Genomic DNA, 20,903 nt, shown 5'->3' with positions numbered 1-20,903 from the left:
TGGCCGATCGTGTAAGCTTTGAATTATTTTAGTTGTAGGCTAATATGATGTAACTTAATCAGATATCTTTTAAGAAAGATTAATTTTGTGTTCGATCACCTCAAATTATTTGGACTAATAATATGTTATGACATACAGACTTTTTACAACCAAATTGTCCCTTGTAACTTGTATACAGAAGTGCCAATATTTTTTAAAATATTTTTTGTTATAAAATTAAATTCAACAAAGATAAGTTATCTCCCTTTCACTCTACCCTCCCTTTTACTAAAAGATTTAAAAAAAAAACGAAAACTACCTGCATAATAATTACAAATAAATGTACCCAATAAATATCAGAACAGTCACATCGATTAACAAATTATATTATCATCAGGCAAATTATCTGTAACACAAGTTCCGCTCACTTTGACTCCGATTACTTATCAAGATGCACTGAAAACGATCAAAGGAGGCAACTTTGACAAAGTTTGTTAATCGATTATTTTAATCTATGCCCCAAGTTTGTAGGTAGATTACTTGTACTTTAAAAATATTGGTTTACTTTTGAGATTTTTCTTTTTTTATGAGGGTTTAAACAGGACAGTGGTTTTCTTGTTGTTAGTGATTTATGGTAATTTTATCCTTGTTTGTTGAGTTTGACATCTATGCTTTGTTTTTTCGATAATGTTCAGTTTTCTCGTGTAAATGTATCAAAGTATTAAGATTTTTTTGTCAATCGAAAGACATACCTGTCGCATACCAAAGATATTTTTTTGAAAAAACCTGTGCCTACACCTCCACAAATAAAACCGTGGTGTGTGATCATTTATTGATCAAATTGTCCATACCATTCATTATTCACTTTTTCTTCCAAGTAACTTATACTCACCTTTGACCACTCAACCCAAAAATGAGATACAACATAGTTCACCAAATTACTCTTACTCCCAAAACGAAGACAAACCTTAGTAATAAACCTCTATTGTTTATACCACCTTGTACCAGCATGACTTGGCCAAGCAAGAGTTTATAATGAACTTCGGAAGTACCCGCTATTGGCCGCGATGACTGGCACTTATAACTTTGTTACTTTACCAAGCTATATATTGCTAGAGTAACACTTTGTTGCTTTGAAATGGTCTTATGTAAGCTAGGAGTTGATCTGTTACAGATATTTGAGCCATCATTGTCTCCCATTTATTTTCTTCATAATATGTTCTGTGTTTGACAAAACTTCGACCTTCCTTTTGGGGGTTTTAAAATTTTTGCACCGAGTCGTTCTAGGACACTTTGAAGTTAAAATCAGTGAGTTTGATGTGAATGTGAGAATATGTGATTATCTTTCTTATCTGGAACATTATGGCTTACCTTTTTGCATGAAATCATGACAAAAAAAAAACATGCTGTCTTTATTAACATTATGGCTCTAATGTACTTATTCTATTACTGCATAGTATGCAGACATTTTACTGTGATTTTAAAACACTTTGCAATTCATTAGCAAATAATTTATTCAACGAAACCGTTAGCTTGAAATGCTAAGATATGTTTGATTGCCATTCTATGATAGAGCATGTGAGTGAACCTTACCTCTTTGCATCAAACCTCGTTCCACACATTTCAAAAAAAAGAACCTCAAAAAAAAGAATACGCATCTAGAACAACAGACTCCATACTCAATGTTTGAATACAGAACATGTTCATCAGTTGACTCGGGGCGTCATTAATCAGCTGTTTTTGCTCGCCTAACCCGATGCGGGTATACAGATAAATTCCGACGAATTACTACAGCATGATTTTCTTTTGGGTAATCTCCGGAGACGGGGAAAAACTTGAGTACTTTCTTTGCTACGGATAAATATATTTTGGTCTAATTGAAGTTGAAACAAGGCGAATGAAAATACGAGGGATGGATTTGTTTTCTCCATTTATTGTAATGGTGAGATTCCGCCTAAAATTGTTCGTACACATTTGTTCGGAAACAAAGTATGTATATGCAAACGTAGGTTTGAGTCCAAAGCTAGTATGCATTCAAGCACAGGGTTTGCAATTTTGTGGATATTGTAGAAATATTTGCACATAATTAGTTACTCCACTTACTTTTGTTGGCGAGTAGACCAGAAGAAACATTCTTGTCATAAACTTATGAAGGTACAGTTTTTTTTATTTATTTTTGGTTGGAATGTTCATTTTTTTTGTATAATTTAAGAACATCCATATAGATTGTGAGCTGGTGGTATTTGTAGATGTTTTAAACTCCTTAACCTTTTGGCCTTAACAGGCGTGACATTAAATAACATAAAGGCAGTCTTTCCTTCAATTTATAATTGGGTTTACTTAAGCCAACTTCGAGCATAAGTTTGTGGCGTTTGCGCTTATTCTGAGAAATTGTATCTTTGAGCACAAACACGTGTTCTGTGTAGTCCTGAAACCGCTTCCAGTTAATCCAACAAAGTTCAGTCTGGTAAACAATTAATTATTTTACTTTGGTTTGAAGCTGATGTAAAGTTCTAGCTGTCGATATGGACAGAGACTTATTCTTGTTGAAAGATATAGGTATATCTTTACAATAGAGGTAATTTTGAACCAGCTATGTAGCTGCATTATTTGGCCACGGCAGCTACACCTACTGAAAGCTGAGATATTAAGTATCTCAACTTGAATATAATAATTTACAATGCACAAGCTAGGATTAAGATTTTTTACGCTATATTGATATTATTTAAATCTGTACGCCTCAATAGTAACTTTTAGTTTCTTCTAACTATTTTGGCCTCAAATTCAATTTGATTTATACTAGCAACATCCTTCATAGTATGGAAATAATTACCTACCTACTATCACTAATTCCACCTTTCTCTTTGTTGCAGGATACTTTTGGCACATAACAGACTTCCACTATGACCCCCTCTACACATCACAAGGCGACACTAGAAGACGTAGGTATAAAATGTTAACTATTTCTAAGTTATGGCCAGTTTCTTCATCAAAAGCAAAAGTCAAAGTAATGTCTAAAGTAAAAGTAACGGTCAAATTCAATTTTCTATTAGTTTTGCTGTCACTTTAGCCTTGAAAAAACGTATTTGACCGTTACTTTTACTTTAGACATTACTGTAACTTTAACTTATTATGAAGAAACTGGCTGTTAAAGTACTAAGGTTAACTTATACTGGACTGTTGAACCACAAGTTTGCTTGTAAGTTGCAGGTTACTTGTTACCGACACTGCGAGTTACAGGTAAGGCTTGCCAACCTGTTGCTTACGTTGTACCGACGTGTGTTCGACGTTATTGAAGGAACTTTGGTATTAGGGATATGATATGTTATTTGTGTTAAGATTTTTGAAGAAATTTTCAAGTTTAGTGTCCAATTCCTAGAGTAATATTATAGTTCTAAAAACTAAAAAACACGCTAGTAATTATTTTCATCAGAAATCAGTGTGTTCAAAATTTCATCCTAATCGAAGACCGAGAAATGGGCCAAATTAAGATTCCAAGATTTAGTTACGTACATAGTTACAAAGTGAAGCTAATATAAGCGTGTTAAAAATGTGGGTGTGGATTTAAAGATGGAAAGACACTTATTGCAGAGTGGTGGAGAGAGTGGCACAACACTCTTTCAACAGAGAAGGATGGAAGAGTATAGGAGAAGAGAAGCTATTGTAAAATTACAATAGCTTAGCGAATAATCATAAAGTTACAAAAATTCCGCTTCTGGAATGTATCGAATTCCCTTCATAACCATCGTTAGCGATAGATTTGAGCAGCGCTGATTGCAATTCGTATCCAATTAGCCACATCATTTTCAATTCAGGCCAGTTTGATTGTGTCAGCTTGGTGACGGTAATTTGTATGCAAAACATTGGTTTAATTAACGCGTCGATAGCACTCGAACCTACCACTAGACACCTAGAACTGTGAATAACACTATTTTTGAAAGCCACATTGTATAAATAACACTAAAAATAAAATGGTGATACAAAGCTGAAATAAAGTTTTCGTGTGTAGGTATTATTTTCAGTCCATGATATTTTTGTTATAAAAATCCCATGGCCATTTGTAAACTGGCAAAAGGATGACGGCAAGAGTTACTGTACTCGTATCTATAGAGTGCCTTCTTTATGCTGATGACACGAAGTTGCATAAAATTCTCCTTCCACGAAACACATTTGCACTTAAAATTCATAATATATGTTACGAAAATCTGATACTTGCTTCACAGCCATTGCGGGAGCGGTCAGACTATATCTTTATAAAACCCCTTTGTTTTTTCGGAAGCCCCTTGTGTACCAGGACCGCGGCTTCCCTTAGCCCCATACAGAATACAATCCTGCAAAAGTGATCTAATCACCTTCTTACTGTAGATTGTCGAAGAGCTGACGAACGGGGCAGCTCAGGCCACCACCGGGCGCTGGGCCGCTTTGGAGACTACTCGTGTGACAGCTCGCTGGAGCTGATCGAGTCAGCTGCGCGGTATATGCGCACGAGGCATTCTGAGAACGTCGAGTTCGTGTTATGGACTGGGTAAGTTAATTTTCATTTATCATGAAGCGATTTCTTTATTTCTTCTTGGTTTATTACCCTAACATGTCCATGAAACGCTAAAAATACAAGGGATGTCTATAACATCTTTTTGCGAACACAGTTTTAGCCCGCCACTTAATGGGATTCAAGAACGCTGGAAAAATTATATATTTTGGTTCTCACTCAGTCACTCAAAAGAGTCCATGCCATTTTTTTTCGTCAGAAGAAGATTAGATACCTATCCGCATTCATCCAAAAATATTTCACCATAATCTAACACACCCATTACCCCACAGCGACATCATCGCAGCCCGCTACACAGGGAATGAGGACGACAAGATTCAAGCCATCAGAAACATGACGGAACTGCTCAGCAGGACATTCAGTTCCCACTTCGTGTTCCCAGTGCTGGGTCACCTTGACCCGGCGCCGTCAGAGAGCCTGACTAACATGTGGATGCACTGGCTGCCTTTGGAGGCGTTGCAGACTTTTAAATATGGTAGGTATTGGTGTAGATAGAATTTTGATGTGTGATATTTGTATGTGTTTGATGTAGATGGAATTTTAATACCTATAGGTAAGTGTTACCGCTAAAAAGTATCTTACATTTGAGTGTTTAGGGCATTATGTCAATAATTTTCGGTCTGTAAAATTGTGCTGGAAAGATCTGAGGAAAACTAAAATTTGAAAAAAAAAAGAACTATTGTAGATATTTAAGGATACAGTGAAACAGGTCTTGAAGATCTTATCACGTTAGCATACACACATATTGGTAAAGATAGTACCGTACTTAATATAGATGGCAAAATTTCATTAAATTCAAGCTCAGCTTCCCCATTTACTCCTCTCAACACAAGACTTAAAACTAATTTTATTAGAAACCAAACTAAAATACATCAGGTGTACCTTTAATTATAAAATAATAACACCCTATTATATGGAGGTAAAATCCTATTAACGCCCGCTTTCCCTCCACGTAGGAAACTATATTTTAATAAAGCCCGGAAGATAGAAGACTGTTATTATAATCCTGTGAAATAATATTCTCAGCAATCAGGAAAGCACATCTCTAGGATATAAACTATGTACTAGATCTGTGGTTCTCAAAGTTTAAATTAAAAAATATTTTTGTATTTTAGCTCTCGACTTTTATAAAATAGGTTGCTTTTTAATATTCGTCTTAAATTAAAAGTAATTATGGACACTCCTTAGATATCAACATAAAATGTAAATTAAATATTTTTTTTATTCCGCAACTCCTTCGTAAGTGCTATCCATTTCATAATCTCATACTTATTAGAATTTTAAAATTCACCCTCAAACCTTGTATCCAATCACCCGTAAGTTTCACGAGGGGAATTATATGTCCCACAATGGACCGGAACACAATTGGCTAAAACATAGAAAATTATGACGAAATCAACCGAAATCAAAATTAAAGAATTTCACCTTAAATCAGTCATTGGTGTCTAAGATAGACTTAGAAAGTACATACCAACTTAGAAAAGTTACATTGGTACCTACTTGTATTCAAGAGAATACCAATATAAATTTCAAAAAAGTTCCTTAATATCAGAAAACAAATATTACCTAATATACTAAGACTTAGACATTAATTCCCCACAAATCACACCCAAACTTTGACAACCACTGACTTGCAACGGCTGCAAGCACAGCACACTTTTAAATATGGTGATTGTTTTGATGTCTTTAGACTGGAACGCCTAACTTTCCTGCCATCAGTTCTAAGTTACTGGCTGAGCCCGCTTTATAAAAGTTAAAACTCCTTCCCAGTCGGGAAATAAGAAACACGAAGTTTGGGAACTGTACCTATTGGCTGTTTTTGTTTTCTTTATAAATGCAGTGTTGTTCCTTGCTCCTTGAATTTAAGTTATCAATATTTGATGGTGGTTTGAAGTTTAACAAGTGGGAAATTGAATAACGTTTATTGTTTAGCATTTGTTTTCTGATATTTGTAAGCAATTATTTTCAAAACTACATTGGCAGTCTATTGGAAGCTAATACCAATGCAACTTTTCTAAGTTGGTATGTTCTTTCTATGTATATTTTAGACACCAATGATTGGTTAACGGGTGTAGGAAAACATGTCGATTAAACCTGGCCTATAAAGTCTGAAATCAAGAACCCGCATTGAACAAGCGTTTTGATTAATGCTTAATCCTGTTCATCATTTTCTGTATAAGAGGAGGCCTGTCTGTACCCAGCAGTGGGACGATAAAAAGGCTGATGATGATGATGATTATTTATATGGTAATGTTAGACCAGGAGTTTTAATATTAATGTATCCAATTTATGTATATCTTGATCCACAGTTATGTACGTGTCTTGGACCTTAGTTTAAATGCATCTTGTTTTTGTAAATACTCACTTCACTTTACATTGCTTGTACATATTTATTTTTATTACATCAGCTTCCTACCTGCGTTGATATTTATAAGGGCACCCCTCTTCCCTGAAGTAGGTTAACTCAATCATGCGTTACCTTGATTGTAATTATCAAAGCGGATACATGACTGCCTCGATAATGTCACTGCTCCAATGACATTGTTATTGATTAGAAGGTTTGATGATCATCATATCATTGTTTTGTAACATACTTTAGCAGCTAAGAAAAGGTTCTAAACTTCTGATCTTCGCGATTTTTATATATATTCTTGAGTAGTTTTTTTTACGTCGTACGTAGGTATTTTCGAGGTGTACGGAAGCCAAGACGTACATTTGTCCCACTTTAAATATTTGCATGCATCAGCTGAGGTTGACCTTTATTCTTAAGGGAAACTGTGAAAAAGAAACAAATGAATAAAAGTTTATTTCCTGAACATTGTAACATTGATATTTCACGTAGATATCTACATACATACTTTTAAGTATTGTGTGTGTGTGTGTTGGTAAGTTTGTGTATAACAAATAAAACAATCATTTTTTCCCCACAGGTGGTTACTACACGATAGAGCAGAAACAGAGCAAGCTTCGAATAGTGGCGCTGAACACGAATTTGTTCAGCGTCCGGGATTCGAACAGCCCGCAAGCCAAGAAACAGTGGGAGTGGCTGGATTCCGTGCTAGAAAAATCTATCACTAATAAAGAAATGGTATGTACTTTTCAAAATATTTAATTATTGATAACGTATTTTCACACTAGCGGATTTTATACGGAGTGTCTGCGCGGTTTGGCAAATGGTTGGGATCGAATTCGTAGTTGTCAGTTGTTTAAGCTCGTGGTAATTGTGCTTATACGCCGAAAAATCGGACAGATTATCCGCTTGTTTGAAATAGCTGCTTGTTTGATTGAGATTTTAACACATTTAAAAAAAAATATAATTTAAGATTCCGAATCTAGAATTTCGATGATATTCACATCTGTCGATCGGCAGTTAAATGTTCTACAATGTTTTTATACTTTAAACGAAATTGGAAACGCCTACAAATACGTGGTGATTAAAATAAAGTTAAAAATATAAATCTATTTTTATGCTATCTCCTATTTAGAATAAACATACCATTTAAGCTGAACAAGGTAAATATTTCCTAATATCATGTGAATGATCCCATTCCACATTATTTAAATTCACAATGATTTTAAAAATTCTCATAATTTTTCGCTTCGTCATATTTTATTGTGTTTCAATTACAATAGATTTTTAAATATAACACACATTTGTTGAATTGAAATGTATTTATTTGGCGTAACAGAATAATTGCTTTTTCATGTTTTTTTATTATTCAGTGAGTTGAAATAACAAAAATAAATATTAGTTTACAATGTTTTCTGTTAATTAATTTTAATTATTTTTGTTTGAATATTTATTCATTGTGATGAAAATAAATTGTTTTATTTTTGAATTAAATTATAATATTTTTTTACATAAAAAAAATTTCAACACAATATTGTTTTACACAAAGTAATTTGTTGTTGCTGCATTGCTTATAAAATCATCTACGTATAGCTTTAGAAAACAAGACAACTTTTCCCAAGTCCCTGCTTTGATATCATCATATCAAACATAATTCTAGCGGACGTATATTTAAATGGCTCCTTTAAAACTTCAGTGAACAATATACACGCACTTTGAAACATCTTACACTGTAAATCCACGAACATGACATTATCAGTCCCATATGACACAAACAAATTACAAACACAGCAGCATTTTGTACTACCTTCATAAATATGCGCACTTCAGGCCGACTCCGTTTCAAAACACGGGATTTAACAAGGAGTGCTACCGTTACGGCACCGGATCAGCGGAACTGTAGGAAGTCCGGCCCGGTTAAGTCCGGTCCGGCACGGCCGGCGGTTACGGGGCGGCCCCGTAATAAATTACAGATTAGAAAATCGTTAATCTAATCGCTTCGCCGTGAATTGCTGAGTGGATTTTTAAGAACTGTTTGCTCAAAGGAACGGGTGGATTAAAAAAATATTGTAAATTGTTTTTGATCTAAATATTTTTTTGGCTACTGTCCGCCGTCTTATCTCTTAGCTGCTTACCTACTTTTTATGAAATTGTGCTAAATGCAATTGGGCTCCGGTACTTATCTTCTTCTTTCATACTCTTCCTTATTTCTAGCCATATCATCTTTCACACAATCCATCAATACTTTGGTCGTCCTTCTTGTATGTTCCATGTCCAAGTTCAAGACCTAACCCACTAAGACTTACTTCTCCGAAATACATGACCATCTTACATTCAATACCTTCTTGATTCTTGAAACCTAAGTAAATACAAATAAAGCAGGAATCACCAGGTTTCCACGTATTGATTCCTTAGATACAAACAAAAAATACGACAAAGTAACCTTTTATTCTGCGAATTGAAGAGTCACGGAGTAAGGAAAACTATCGGAAATGCCATAATTGGAGGTAGGTCAGGGTTCGTTAGGTCAAATTCGTAAAATGGGTATGTCCAAAACATTACGAGTGAACTAACGAAGAATGCGGGTTTTTTGACATATCCGTCAATGATTTTTGGTGTTACAAAAAATGGCCGGGTCCAAAGAAGGCGTATAAAGGTGAAAACAGTAACGTCCCCCGTCCCCTGCTCACCCGAATTTTGGCGCGCTACCTTCTTTCCGTTTTGACACCTCCGCTAGTCATTTTGTTCTCCATGATCAGGGGTTACCACTTCTTAGAATCCTAGCATCAACGCGTGCTTTGTTTGAGCATGTTTTTGTCTCTATCTGATTATCGTAATTCGACAGGTGTGTGACAGTGACAGGTGTATAGTGGGAGAGTAAATTCGATTTATCTGAGACTTAATTTAGGACACGAGGATGTTATTAGGTTAAGGTTGAGTGCTTCGAATAATAATAATAATTAGCTTTCGTCCGCGGTTTCACCTTCTTTACGAAAGCACTAATACCTGTACCCGGATTAAAAAAAGTCGGTGCACTTTCTCAGGCTTTACATTATCCGTGTACCAAATTTCATTTTAATCAATCCATTAGTTTTGGCATAAAAGCTGGTTGAGATCCTAACTGTCGGAAGTGTAAACCAAATTGAAAATTAATTTCATATTATTTAAATAGGAACTGTAACACCCCAGAAGTATTAAAACTACCTCACCCAACAACCGATCAAAACTAAAGTTTCTAAAGGTCCCGTATAAAACCTCTAACATTTTAAAGTCCTTAATACGTTTCGGTAGGGAAGTTTCATACAAACCAACTGATATGAATTTCTGGTCCACAATTATGAATCATTGTTGTTGAATAATTCACTGCTGCAAATAGAAATTGTGTGCTTTTGTGTAATGGCCGACAGTGAATCGAGTACGAGCATAATTTTCTATGGTTTTGAAGGTGTTTTCATGTAAATTCGTGTGGATATTTCCTGTGGTTTTGGACATGCAATGTATGTATTGGCAGTTAAGGGAGAATTTTTAAATAATGGTTTTTTATGTATTGTGAAGCTGAAGAATTTGTTTATTTGTGTATTTGTTTGATACACCGCTAGAGGAAGCTAATTAAAATGTAAATGGTTAGGCTCTTTCGTTATTATCTTCAGTTCTCTTCAAGTATCTAACATTGCCATCCATTGTGTTTTGAAAGTCTGATTTGAATACTCGTGTATCTGAAATGGGTTTCAAACGTTTTGATGATTTCTATGTCACTACCAGCCAACTTCACAACGGCAGTCAAGTTAGATTCAAGTTAGTAATTTAATAAAACGGCTAGCTCAAATGTGTTCTTATGCTTTCAAATTACACAAAGACGCAGACAGAAAAATCGAGAAACAAATTCACATAGTGAAGGCATAAGGCTTATTGCTTACGTGCCGATTTACCAGTGAACTTTTATCAAAGGCTACAAGAAACTGCTCAAAAGACGCCATAATTTCGAAGTCACAAAAAACACAAAGGAAGTGAAGAAAATACTCAGTATTATTTCGATTCATAAATACATTTTTTCTTGTAAAACATCAATCTTTGTCGCGTGCGTGATTACTGTCAAGACTGGTCCCTTTTTGTATAAATCATACGAGTCCGCTAATATATTCGGAATACGAAAGGTGACGGAATAATTTGGATCGTGAGAAATGTTTGGGGGTAATCGAAAATTTACGGTTAGTGACTTCGACAAATAGACTTGACATCTTTTTCCTTTTATTTTTCTTTGTATGTTTTGTGAAAGGGATATTTTTTGATGTTTTATTTTTATGTAATTTGTAAAAAATATATTTTCTGGTGGATACATAATATGTACCTATCTATAGTAGTAAAACCCCGTTTGACCTATGAGGTGACTCAGGTGATTCAGGTGAGTACCTACTAATTGTTCACACATTGGTGAAATTACTATAAAATTAATACAAAACAAATAAGGTATGATAAAACTAAAGTGTATTTATAGTAAAAGACAAAGGTTCTACATTATTATGAGTACAATATTATTATCGATTCAATAGCACACCGCTAGACAGAATCGCCATTTCAACACAAACAAGTAGCGATACAAACGCCAATAGCACTCATTACAAGCACAACCTTATCACCATTTATTGTGATGACGTCATAAGGAGCAAAAAAGGTTTCACCAAATACCAACAAAATCAAAGAAAAGGGGCTTGTGACGTCACAGTGTCGCGAAATTCAATATCTTCCACCCATAGTGTCAATACTTTCTGAGCTGGGATTTAAAGTCAATTTTATTTATATACATACAGAGTATGAAATTGTATCAATGTATCTTTGTTAGCTTAGGTTCAATTCTGGATCTTTTTTGAGTGCTTCTTATGAGACAGTAGTTGGAATTGTTTGAAAACGAAGGATTTATACTGTAGGTTAAGTTGATAAACCCATAGGACATTAAAAATGATTTATGCGTCTTATTGAGGTATGAATGTCAACTAATAATGAATAAGATGTGCGAGAAAGAAAATAAACATTTTAGAAGAGCGTTTTCGCATACCCCAAGCAAAAATGGCATAGTCTTCATGAACGGATCATCTTCATAATGCTCTTAAATATCCGATCTCGTAAAAAATCTACAAACATTGTACAATACACTGTACAGTTTACAGCGAGAAATATAATATATTAATTGGGCACATATAATGAGAAGCAATAAACATTTAATTATAACAGCTTAATTTCAAGCGCCTAGTTTATTGCTAGCTCCAAACGAGCTTGGACATTTACAGGGTTAAAGCCATAGAGAACAAAATGACTAGAAGAGGTGCCATAACGGAAAATCGCCTAAGAAAGTAGCGCGCCAAAATGCGAATGTACGGGGGACCAGAAACGTTATAGTATTCGCTCTTATACGCTTTCTTTGGACCCGATCAGTTTTTGCAATACATACCAAAAAAATCATTGACAGATATGTATATGAAAAAATCCAAACGCCTCGTTATTTCAGTTGTAACTGACCGTTTTAGTCATGCACACCGTACGTATTTGACCTAGTTGAAGGCACCTACCTGGCCTGCATTATGGCATCTCCGCTCTTTCTTTACTCCGTGATTAAAACCAACGACTTCCATACCAACTGTGTTTTATGCCCACTAACATTTTAATATCCCTTAAAATTTTATCAGCCATCTCCACCGTCAAAATTAAAGTCTTTATAACAAAATTACGATCTAAATAACCACTTTTAATCAACGCTTTCCGACCATCTTAGAGCACACTGCAGACTTTTAGTCGGCCGATAGTTTGTTTGGGCTCATGATGATGATGTCTTCCTGGCATATTATCGGCCCTGGCGTCTGTTCTCATATAAGGAGATTAGCCAACAGCGTAGGACATATTATCGTGCACAAGCATTTCCGCAGACACAGGTGCACTCACTATTCCCTCCTTCTTATACCCACGGTATATATACGGAACGGTAATACGTTATAATAAATCAGTATAAAGATAATAGTAGTACGCACATTACAGAGATCAGGTACTTAGCCAGTATCAGTCAGACTGAAAACTTTGATTAAGATTGTCTTTAATTTAAAAAAATTGCCAACCATCTAGTCAACTATCGGCCGACTCTTTAGTCTGTAGAGTGCGGGATACTCTTACTTAGAACTTTCTAGAAATCTATAAAGAAGCTTCCTCCTCAGTTTAGCAATTTTGTCTCTAAGCTCGTGCGAGATTTTCAAAGTGTCAGTGGAAGATAAAATTTTATGCTCGCATATAAATTCGGGGCTAATAGAAAAATTTACGTCACACAACTTTGTGCAATCGAAGCTTAGTGCTGGTAACACTCGATGTTTCAATAACTTACTGTGGTGTTGCCGTTTTATGTTTTTATATTTTAATTTAAGGACAAAAGTAATTAACGGAGGAATTAATTAACGGATAAAGGTGCCTTTAAATGATTAACCTCAAACTAAGCACCCTAAGATTATTTGAACAAAAACACTAATGACTATTATTTTGGAAGGCAATCAATTAATCATGTCTGGCTTTATATATAATTCTACAAATTGTAAATTACAAGGTAATTTGAGATTGTTTCCAAGATTTCACGATCATGTAATTTCAACCTGAGAGGTGGTTGACACATTATTCTAATAGGTATTTGTAACAAGTTAAAACTAACCCAATAATTCGCCTATTATATCCTAACACAGAACTGCATAACTATCTGGCGTTGGCTTTCGTTCACCTTCTACTCAAAAATGTCTACCAGCTCTCCATCTTAATCATAACATCTAATCATAAGTTCTCAATTCCGCAGATTTTTTTTGTTTGAACTAATCACACATTTTTCTTCTCCCCACCAGGTTTACATAGTAGGCCACGCAGCACCAGGATCAGACTCCCGTCACCCCTACGATATGTCAGCAGACGCCAACGCTAAATACCTACGCATGGTCCGACGCCACGCCAAGATTATAGCTGGCCAGTTCTTCGGGCACCTCCATGCTGACACCTTCCGAGTTATCTATGATAATGGTGAGTGGTAAATTCTGAATTTAAAACTGTAGTTTCGAATTTAGAATTCTATGTTTTATAAAAAAAGTTAGTGATAAAATGATGACAGAGAATTATATACATATATTTTTTAATTCTCTGTTGCGCGTTTTTTTTCACGGATTTGTTTGTATTTGTGTGTGTTGTTTGTTAATCAAGGATTATGTATTATTGTGATGATTTTTTAAAATAGATTTTTACATACATAATTATTGACAAATATTTTGCTTTCATAATAGTAGTGTTGATAAATAATACCGCCTAACCGAGACTAATTGAGACCATAGCTAGCAATGTCAAGAATTACTGCAACGTTCCACTTTGTTTCATTAATAATGTACAAGTTAATTATAAAGTATATTGGCGAAATTAAACTTAAGTAATCCAGGAAATAGGGTATTTTAGTCCAGATGAGAAAAAAATTAAAAGTGTATTACAATGATTGTTTAGAGGAAAAGCAATCGGGAAATGTTAGTTTCACTTCGTAAGGTACATAAATATATTTTTTATTGCAGTTTAAAGTTTTTAGGTTTTTTTATCTGTCTTTGAACACTACGAAATGTCGCCGCCATGCTAATGACGTCATTACGGTAGTAGGTAAACAAAATTGTCAGTTAAAATTTTCAATACATATCAAAATATGTATTACTGACAGCTGTAGTTTTTTACTAACGTAATGACGTCATGACCAAAAAACAATCATGGCGTCCGTTGTGTGCCGCGTTTTCGAGAAATACGCGCGAAATTTGAAATTATGATAAAACAATTAATTTATATTCGTACATAACGTGAGAAAAAAAAATATTTTTAATTTTTTAGAGATATATTAAGACTAAAGAATTTATTTAAGATATATTTCAAAAATGCATGTAATACCCTATTGGTTTATATCGCAAGGTTTAATTTTCAACATTATTTATTTTATTTCCAAAGCCTTATATAACTCATAACTTTAATCTTTCATCTTACCAACTACAATTTCCTAGCTTTCATACTCATACTATACGCGAGACGTTGGTAAAAATTTTGAAATTAAAAGAAAACAGGGTGTGTCAACCGCGTATGTTCTTAGAAGTGTTTCCCATCTGTACGAGTGGCCCAGAAATCCAATTTTACTCTGTACAGTTTTGCCATTTACTTTTCAGGCAAGATTATTTTAGCTAGTGGTATTTTGATATGATATTATGAGTAATTTAGTATAACTGAACCTGTTCTAACATCACTTAAATCGCTTATCTTTAGTGTTGGTTTCAACGTAGATAAACCTCATCTACCACTTCCAAAATCGAATATGGTTTTCTACATGAGCTGCTAAAAATATGCATACAAATAGAATATGGTTTTCTACATGAGCTGCTAAAAATATGCATACAAATAGGTATAATTTTTTTTTGTAATGAATGGTCCTAGAACCAATTAAAACATATTTATATGACAGTAACGATAACAAATTATGTATTTTTGGAATGCAGATACAAAAATATACCTAATTTTAGTTAGAAACATTTTCGCATAGTCACAACAAATCGGACACAAAATATGTAATTATTTATTAAGTACCTACATTACAGCATTACTATTATGAAGATTATATAACATATGATTCCTTTATTTATTTTATCATTTCATTTTGGATTCGTGACTCTGAAATCCGATATTAATTAAATAAGTGTCGGCGAGTGTTCGATGATTATTTGCTGTGTACACTCCCAAATTTCGGAAAAGCACCCAATAAAGTCTATGTATTTATTATTTGGATATCCATTAATTATATTTTATCCTCTTTTTGTATTTGTATAGTTATTTTGGGTGTTCAATGACAGCTGTCTTTTGTTTTAATGTTCGTTAATTTTCAATAATGGATTGCGTTATTGAAATGTGAGTGTTGTATTACATAGCAGTCAGTTTCAGCCATCACCCGTAACGAGATAAAATATAACCCATGTTACAATTAAGAATGCAGGTTTCCAACAGTGAAGATTTTTTCAAATCGGTGCAGTAGTTTCGTAGTCTTTAGAGTACAACTACAAATAATCAAAAAAATTTCCTCTTTATTATATTAGTCTGTACATATGGGTACTTTATCCGATTCCCGAATAAAATAATGTAGATACTTTCGGTAGAACTGTTCTTCTTTACCATTTATAGACGAGACAGCACTACGAGTGCTAATTAAGTAATAACAACGGCGAAAACCCAGTGCATTTCAGCAAAAAGGCATGACGTTTTATTTGCCCGAAGCCGGAGCGTCCGAATAATTACCGTAAACCGGTTAAATGTACGGTTTATCGACTACGAGATGACATTTTTGGTAGCCGATAAATTGCGAAACGGTGTCCTGGTAGTTGTCACGGAATTTACCGAACGAAATTAGTGAATTTAGAGCGCACTCAAAATGTTTTATGGCCAAGAAGTTCGTGTTAAGTGTCAGTGTGTAAAAAGGTTATTTTTGTTTTCGTAATGGCCGTATATAGTAAAAAATAATATGGCTTGACCATTGCGCACATAGCGTGCGTTATACGTCGAAATTCGAAAATAGAACCTCTCTCTTCTTTTGACATGCTATTACATTTTGGCAGTAATTATTGAACACCATGATACTTAATATTAACAGGAGCAACGAAACAACTACGCGTTAATAAACGATTTATATCTTTCCTCGTAGATCGGCCAGTATCGTGGACGTTCATGGCTCCGTCAGTGAGTCCTCACCGCGACCCAGCCGACTCCTCCAACCCTGGACTCAGGCTGTACAAGTTTGACACCAATACGGGGAAGGTGAGTAATTATTGTATTCAACACCACACCATAAGAATTTCATAAAGAGACTGAGTGACAGTCACACAGGTTCACCGATTTTGTGACGAGTTCCTCACTGTTTTGAAGGATCTTAAATTGTTATGAAAGATGATGGTGAGTCCTGGCTGTCATTTAAACATCTTCAAAGATGAATGATTGTCAACAATCGTCGTTTAAAAGCTAGGTAGATAATGATGCCCACTTTGAGAAGGCCGGGTCTAGTGATACAAGTCACACAAGCACTCTAAAGAACGCCTATCACTGAAGGCGTTTTAGTTCCACTTTTCATTAAAAAAATGTACAGTTCGTCTACTTTATATACCTACATTTAAGTGTCCTTTTTCGCCAGTTATTTCAACCCTCTCTTCATCCCCAGGTGTTAGACTACACACAGTACTTCCTAGACCTGGCAGCAGCCAACAGGAACCTAGCAGAGTGGACGGCAGAGTACAACCTGACCCAGTACTATGGGCTGCACGAGGTCTCTGCCATGTCGCTGCACAATCTTGCCGATAAGCTGCAGATTGGCACGCCGCATGAGACCAATATATTTCACAAGTAAGGGAATATCTTATAAATCTTATATCTTAATATTTTGAAAAACATTATAATTGATTAAAGGAAAATATCTCGAGGAAATCCTGAGACTGTAAAGTCTGAAATCGCCAACCTGCATTGAGCAAGAGTGGTGATTAACGCTCTATCCTTCTCTGTGTAAAGGGAAGCATGAGCCCAGCAGTGGGACGAATTAAGGCTGATGACGAGACACTTTAATACAAAATTAACAAACTATTTCGCAAAAGATTTCTAGCCAACCTTAATTTTAATTATATTTTTTTTGATTCTTCAGAATAACATAAAACTTATCTAATCGTAAACGGTGTTAAATCTTAAACCATTTCAATAAGTCCTTTTTCAAAAATAACACGCCAAAAATATGTTTCCATTTTTAATATTCGGCTTTTTTGACATAAGTGCATTTTAACATCCAAAGCAGAATCACCCTTATGTCATTTAAAATAGAGCCTAAATTCATATGTTTCCACAGGTACTTACGCGCGTACCGCGTTCGACACGAAAGCTCGGAGTCCTGCGATGGTGCGTGCGCCCACCAGCACTTTTGCGCTATAACGTGTTTAGAGCACGTTGCTTACCGTCAATGCGTTGAAGCGGCTGCAAGCGCTTTAGCCGCTGCAGGGGACTCGGCACCGCTCACGTTACCGCTTTTCAATACTTTAGCGTTTTTAATCGCTTGTGTCATCGTTGTTATGTAATTTTGTTTACAGGAATGTTCTAGAATAATACTGTATTTTATGGAAGCGTGAACATAATAGGTTTAGTAACGTATTTATTTTATTTAGGATATCAGAAAAAACTGATATTCTTTCTAGCATTCAAGTGTTTAGGTTTCACTAAGGAGGCTTATTTCAATAAAACAAATGAACGTTTTTGTTTTCCATATTTATCAATCTTATTTTCCCCGTCCATGCTTGTTTGTCGAACTCAATAATACTTGTATGCTCATAAATTTTTAAGGTAAATTCACAAAGAAAAGTGGAATTACATAAATTTTCGCTCAGACACGTGCTTCGAACACATTGTGACGTCGAACGTTTGAATGCCTCGGGCGTTTCCGCATCGCTCAATCCGATTTGACGTAAAAATAATGTTCATTTTTTTATTGTGTATTCAAAAATTATGTTATTCTTTTTTCGTTTTATTGTTTTATAAAAGTTACTTTAGTATTTTTTCTTGAAATGTTTTATGAATTGAATTTGGAATATTGGTTATTCTAAAATTGAATTATATAGTATTTTGAATTGTAATTAACACGGAAAATGTGCAAGGAATAATAGATATCATTATTATGCATTTTTTTTATGAAAATGATTTAAAAAAATATATTATGGATAGCTCAAAATGAATGCCTAACTGGATTTATGAAACAAACGATTTCTGTATTAATAATAATTTTCCATTTAAAACTAAAGATCTCATATTTGACATGTAAATATAAATGTGCTTCAAAAGTATAATATAGGTATTACAAGGCTACTTAAAATTAATTTGGGAGGCTTCGCAGAAGACTTACTTAGTAGGTAACGAAGGTAATTCATGTGCTAATCAATATGTCACAAACATGGAAATAATTCGATTATGAATACGGTCAGAAATCATCAAATAAATCCCACCGTGAGTGCAAAAGGATGGCTCAGACATTTACTGACTAAAACCTACCCATGTTCTTTCTGGAGCCCTTCATGTACCAGGGCCGCGGTAACTCCTTCGAACAATCCCGCAGCCTACAGTTGCACTCAAGAGTGTAAGAGATCATAAAGGTTTATCTTCTAAGAAAACTATTACATAGGCCAGGTCAAAAGTATCGTCTGAGAAGTTTCTCCAATTAATTAAAAGTAAAGTTAAAGTAGTTATAAGTAGGTTTACAATGAGCAAAGTATAATGAGATAGCTCATACGGCATTTGTGATAAAGCTTGAAGATACGTGAAGTGAATATACTAGCAAAACTTTTATTACTAAAAATAATTGTAAAAATAATGCTTTAGACTTTCTAGTAATTTAGAATTATAATTAAAATTAATTGAATTAAATAATTGACGTTGTAAAAATCGAGACTGTAAATTAAAATACATCATTTAGAACGTTATTATAAAAAAGTAATTTCAATTTTGAATAAAAGTATTTGGTAAAATCATTTTTTACCCGATGCGCATTTGAAAATGAACCTTATTTTAATTATGGACTATGTTTTTCAGTACGCTTGCTTTGAATGTAAAATCGATGTATTTTGTACATAATTTCAATGATAGGTAGAATTTTTATAAGGTAATTGAAAAGCTAAAATCGACATATTTAGACTTATTAATTTATAATGAAGTCCTAAGAATGTTATGAACGCTACTTCTTTGAAAGTTTCTCATCTAATAATTGGACTTTTCTTTGTCGTAAAAATAAAAATCCAATTTGTTGTGTCGTCATTTTAATTATCATAATAACTTTGTCTAATTTTGTTCATTGTTGTTGAGTTTAGACATAAAGTGTACCTATATGCGCGATATTTTAGACGTAAAATGTGATTTAATTTTAGGCTAAATTAAAGTTTTAGTTTTAATCCTTATTTTGAAATTCTTGTTACATTCATTTTAACATTAATTCAGATATGTTCACTTCTGTGAATATACAATCGAAAAATTATTTCACTAAAATAAAATCATCTGTAAAGTGATAACCTAGAAATAAAATTGATTATTGATTAAAATATTATTAATTATTAGTAATAGAATTAATGTTAAAAGCACTGTAAATAATTACAAGTGTAATTTAATTTTTAAATTGTAAATGAGGAACAACTAGTTCGTAAGTGGATATTGAAATGCTTTTCCAATTTATTTTATTGCGGAGACCAAATTAATTGAAATAATTCCTTGAAATTACAGTTGAAGGCAAAATAATTTAATCGGATTACTTAAAATTAAATCCAATAGTCATTAATTCTTTATAACAAAATATTTAACTGATTAATCAAATTATTTATTCGATTATCGATAATTTTGCACTCAACTGTAATTAGTAGAGAAGTTTCGTAGCAAAATAAAATTACTTTAATTTCTTAAAATCGTATGAATGTTCCCATATTTGTATCGACTGGATGTTTCAATTAATTTTTAATAAAGAATTGTAATCAACTTGTTCGTTTTAATGAACTTCCTAGAACATTTTCCTACGTGTTTGATTCATAATTATCCTTCATCACATTTAAACAGTTGAACTGCCAGACACAGATCTAAATAATTTCATACAAAAAAACAGCAATGAGCGTTTGTCTCATTCAGTCAATAAACACTCAGTAAGCAAAATTTTTCTCAACCATACTGTGTTCTACACAATCTAACCATCTTCTCTTAGGTTCCATGTTCAAGAAGAAACAAAAAGACACCCGGATATGAAGCGAAGAAAAATAAAATTGAAAAGTAATATCTACCTATAACAACCACACATTCAGATACGTACCCGGATGATTTGAAATACGTGACGTCACCAAATCCTAACGGATTAACTCCATCCCTGGAATTGCGGGAACAGTACCTGCACACTGCCGACTAAAACGTTGGCCGACAGTTGACCCGATAGTTCGCAAAAAAGTATTATAA

At 34.1% G+C, this 20,903-nt stretch overlaps 1 protein-coding gene across 1 annotated transcript in view; it reads left to right on the top strand.

The window, feature by feature from the left end:
• LOC110379189 (acid sphingomyelinase-like phosphodiesterase 3a) overlaps positions 1–18,824 on the top strand; it is a 56,129-nt gene extending 37,305 nt beyond the window's left edge. The window contains exons 3-10 of the mRNA XM_064037343.1: positions 2,853–2,921; positions 4,345–4,504; positions 4,801–5,003; positions 7,459–7,616; positions 13,745–13,916; positions 16,600–16,712; positions 17,110–17,291; positions 17,782–18,824. Coding sequence (XP_063893413.1) covers positions 2,853–2,921; positions 4,345–4,504; positions 4,801–5,003; positions 7,459–7,616; positions 13,745–13,916; positions 16,600–16,712; positions 17,110–17,291; positions 17,782–18,007 — 1,283 coding nt within the window. The 3' untranslated portion in view covers positions 18,008–18,824. The remainder of the gene's footprint in view (positions 1–2,852; positions 2,922–4,344; positions 4,505–4,800; positions 5,004–7,458; positions 7,617–13,744; positions 13,917–16,599; positions 16,713–17,109; positions 17,292–17,781) is intronic.
• Positions 18,825–20,903: the final 2,079 nt, after the last annotated feature.

This window comes from Helicoverpa armigera, chromosome 12, assembly GCF_030705265.1.
Source record: "Helicoverpa armigera isolate CAAS_96S chromosome 12, ASM3070526v1, whole genome shotgun sequence".
Lineage (NCBI taxonomy): Eukaryota > Metazoa > Arthropoda > Insecta > Lepidoptera > Noctuidae > Helicoverpa > Helicoverpa armigera.
This window is presented reverse-complemented; position numbering and strand designations above follow the sequence as displayed.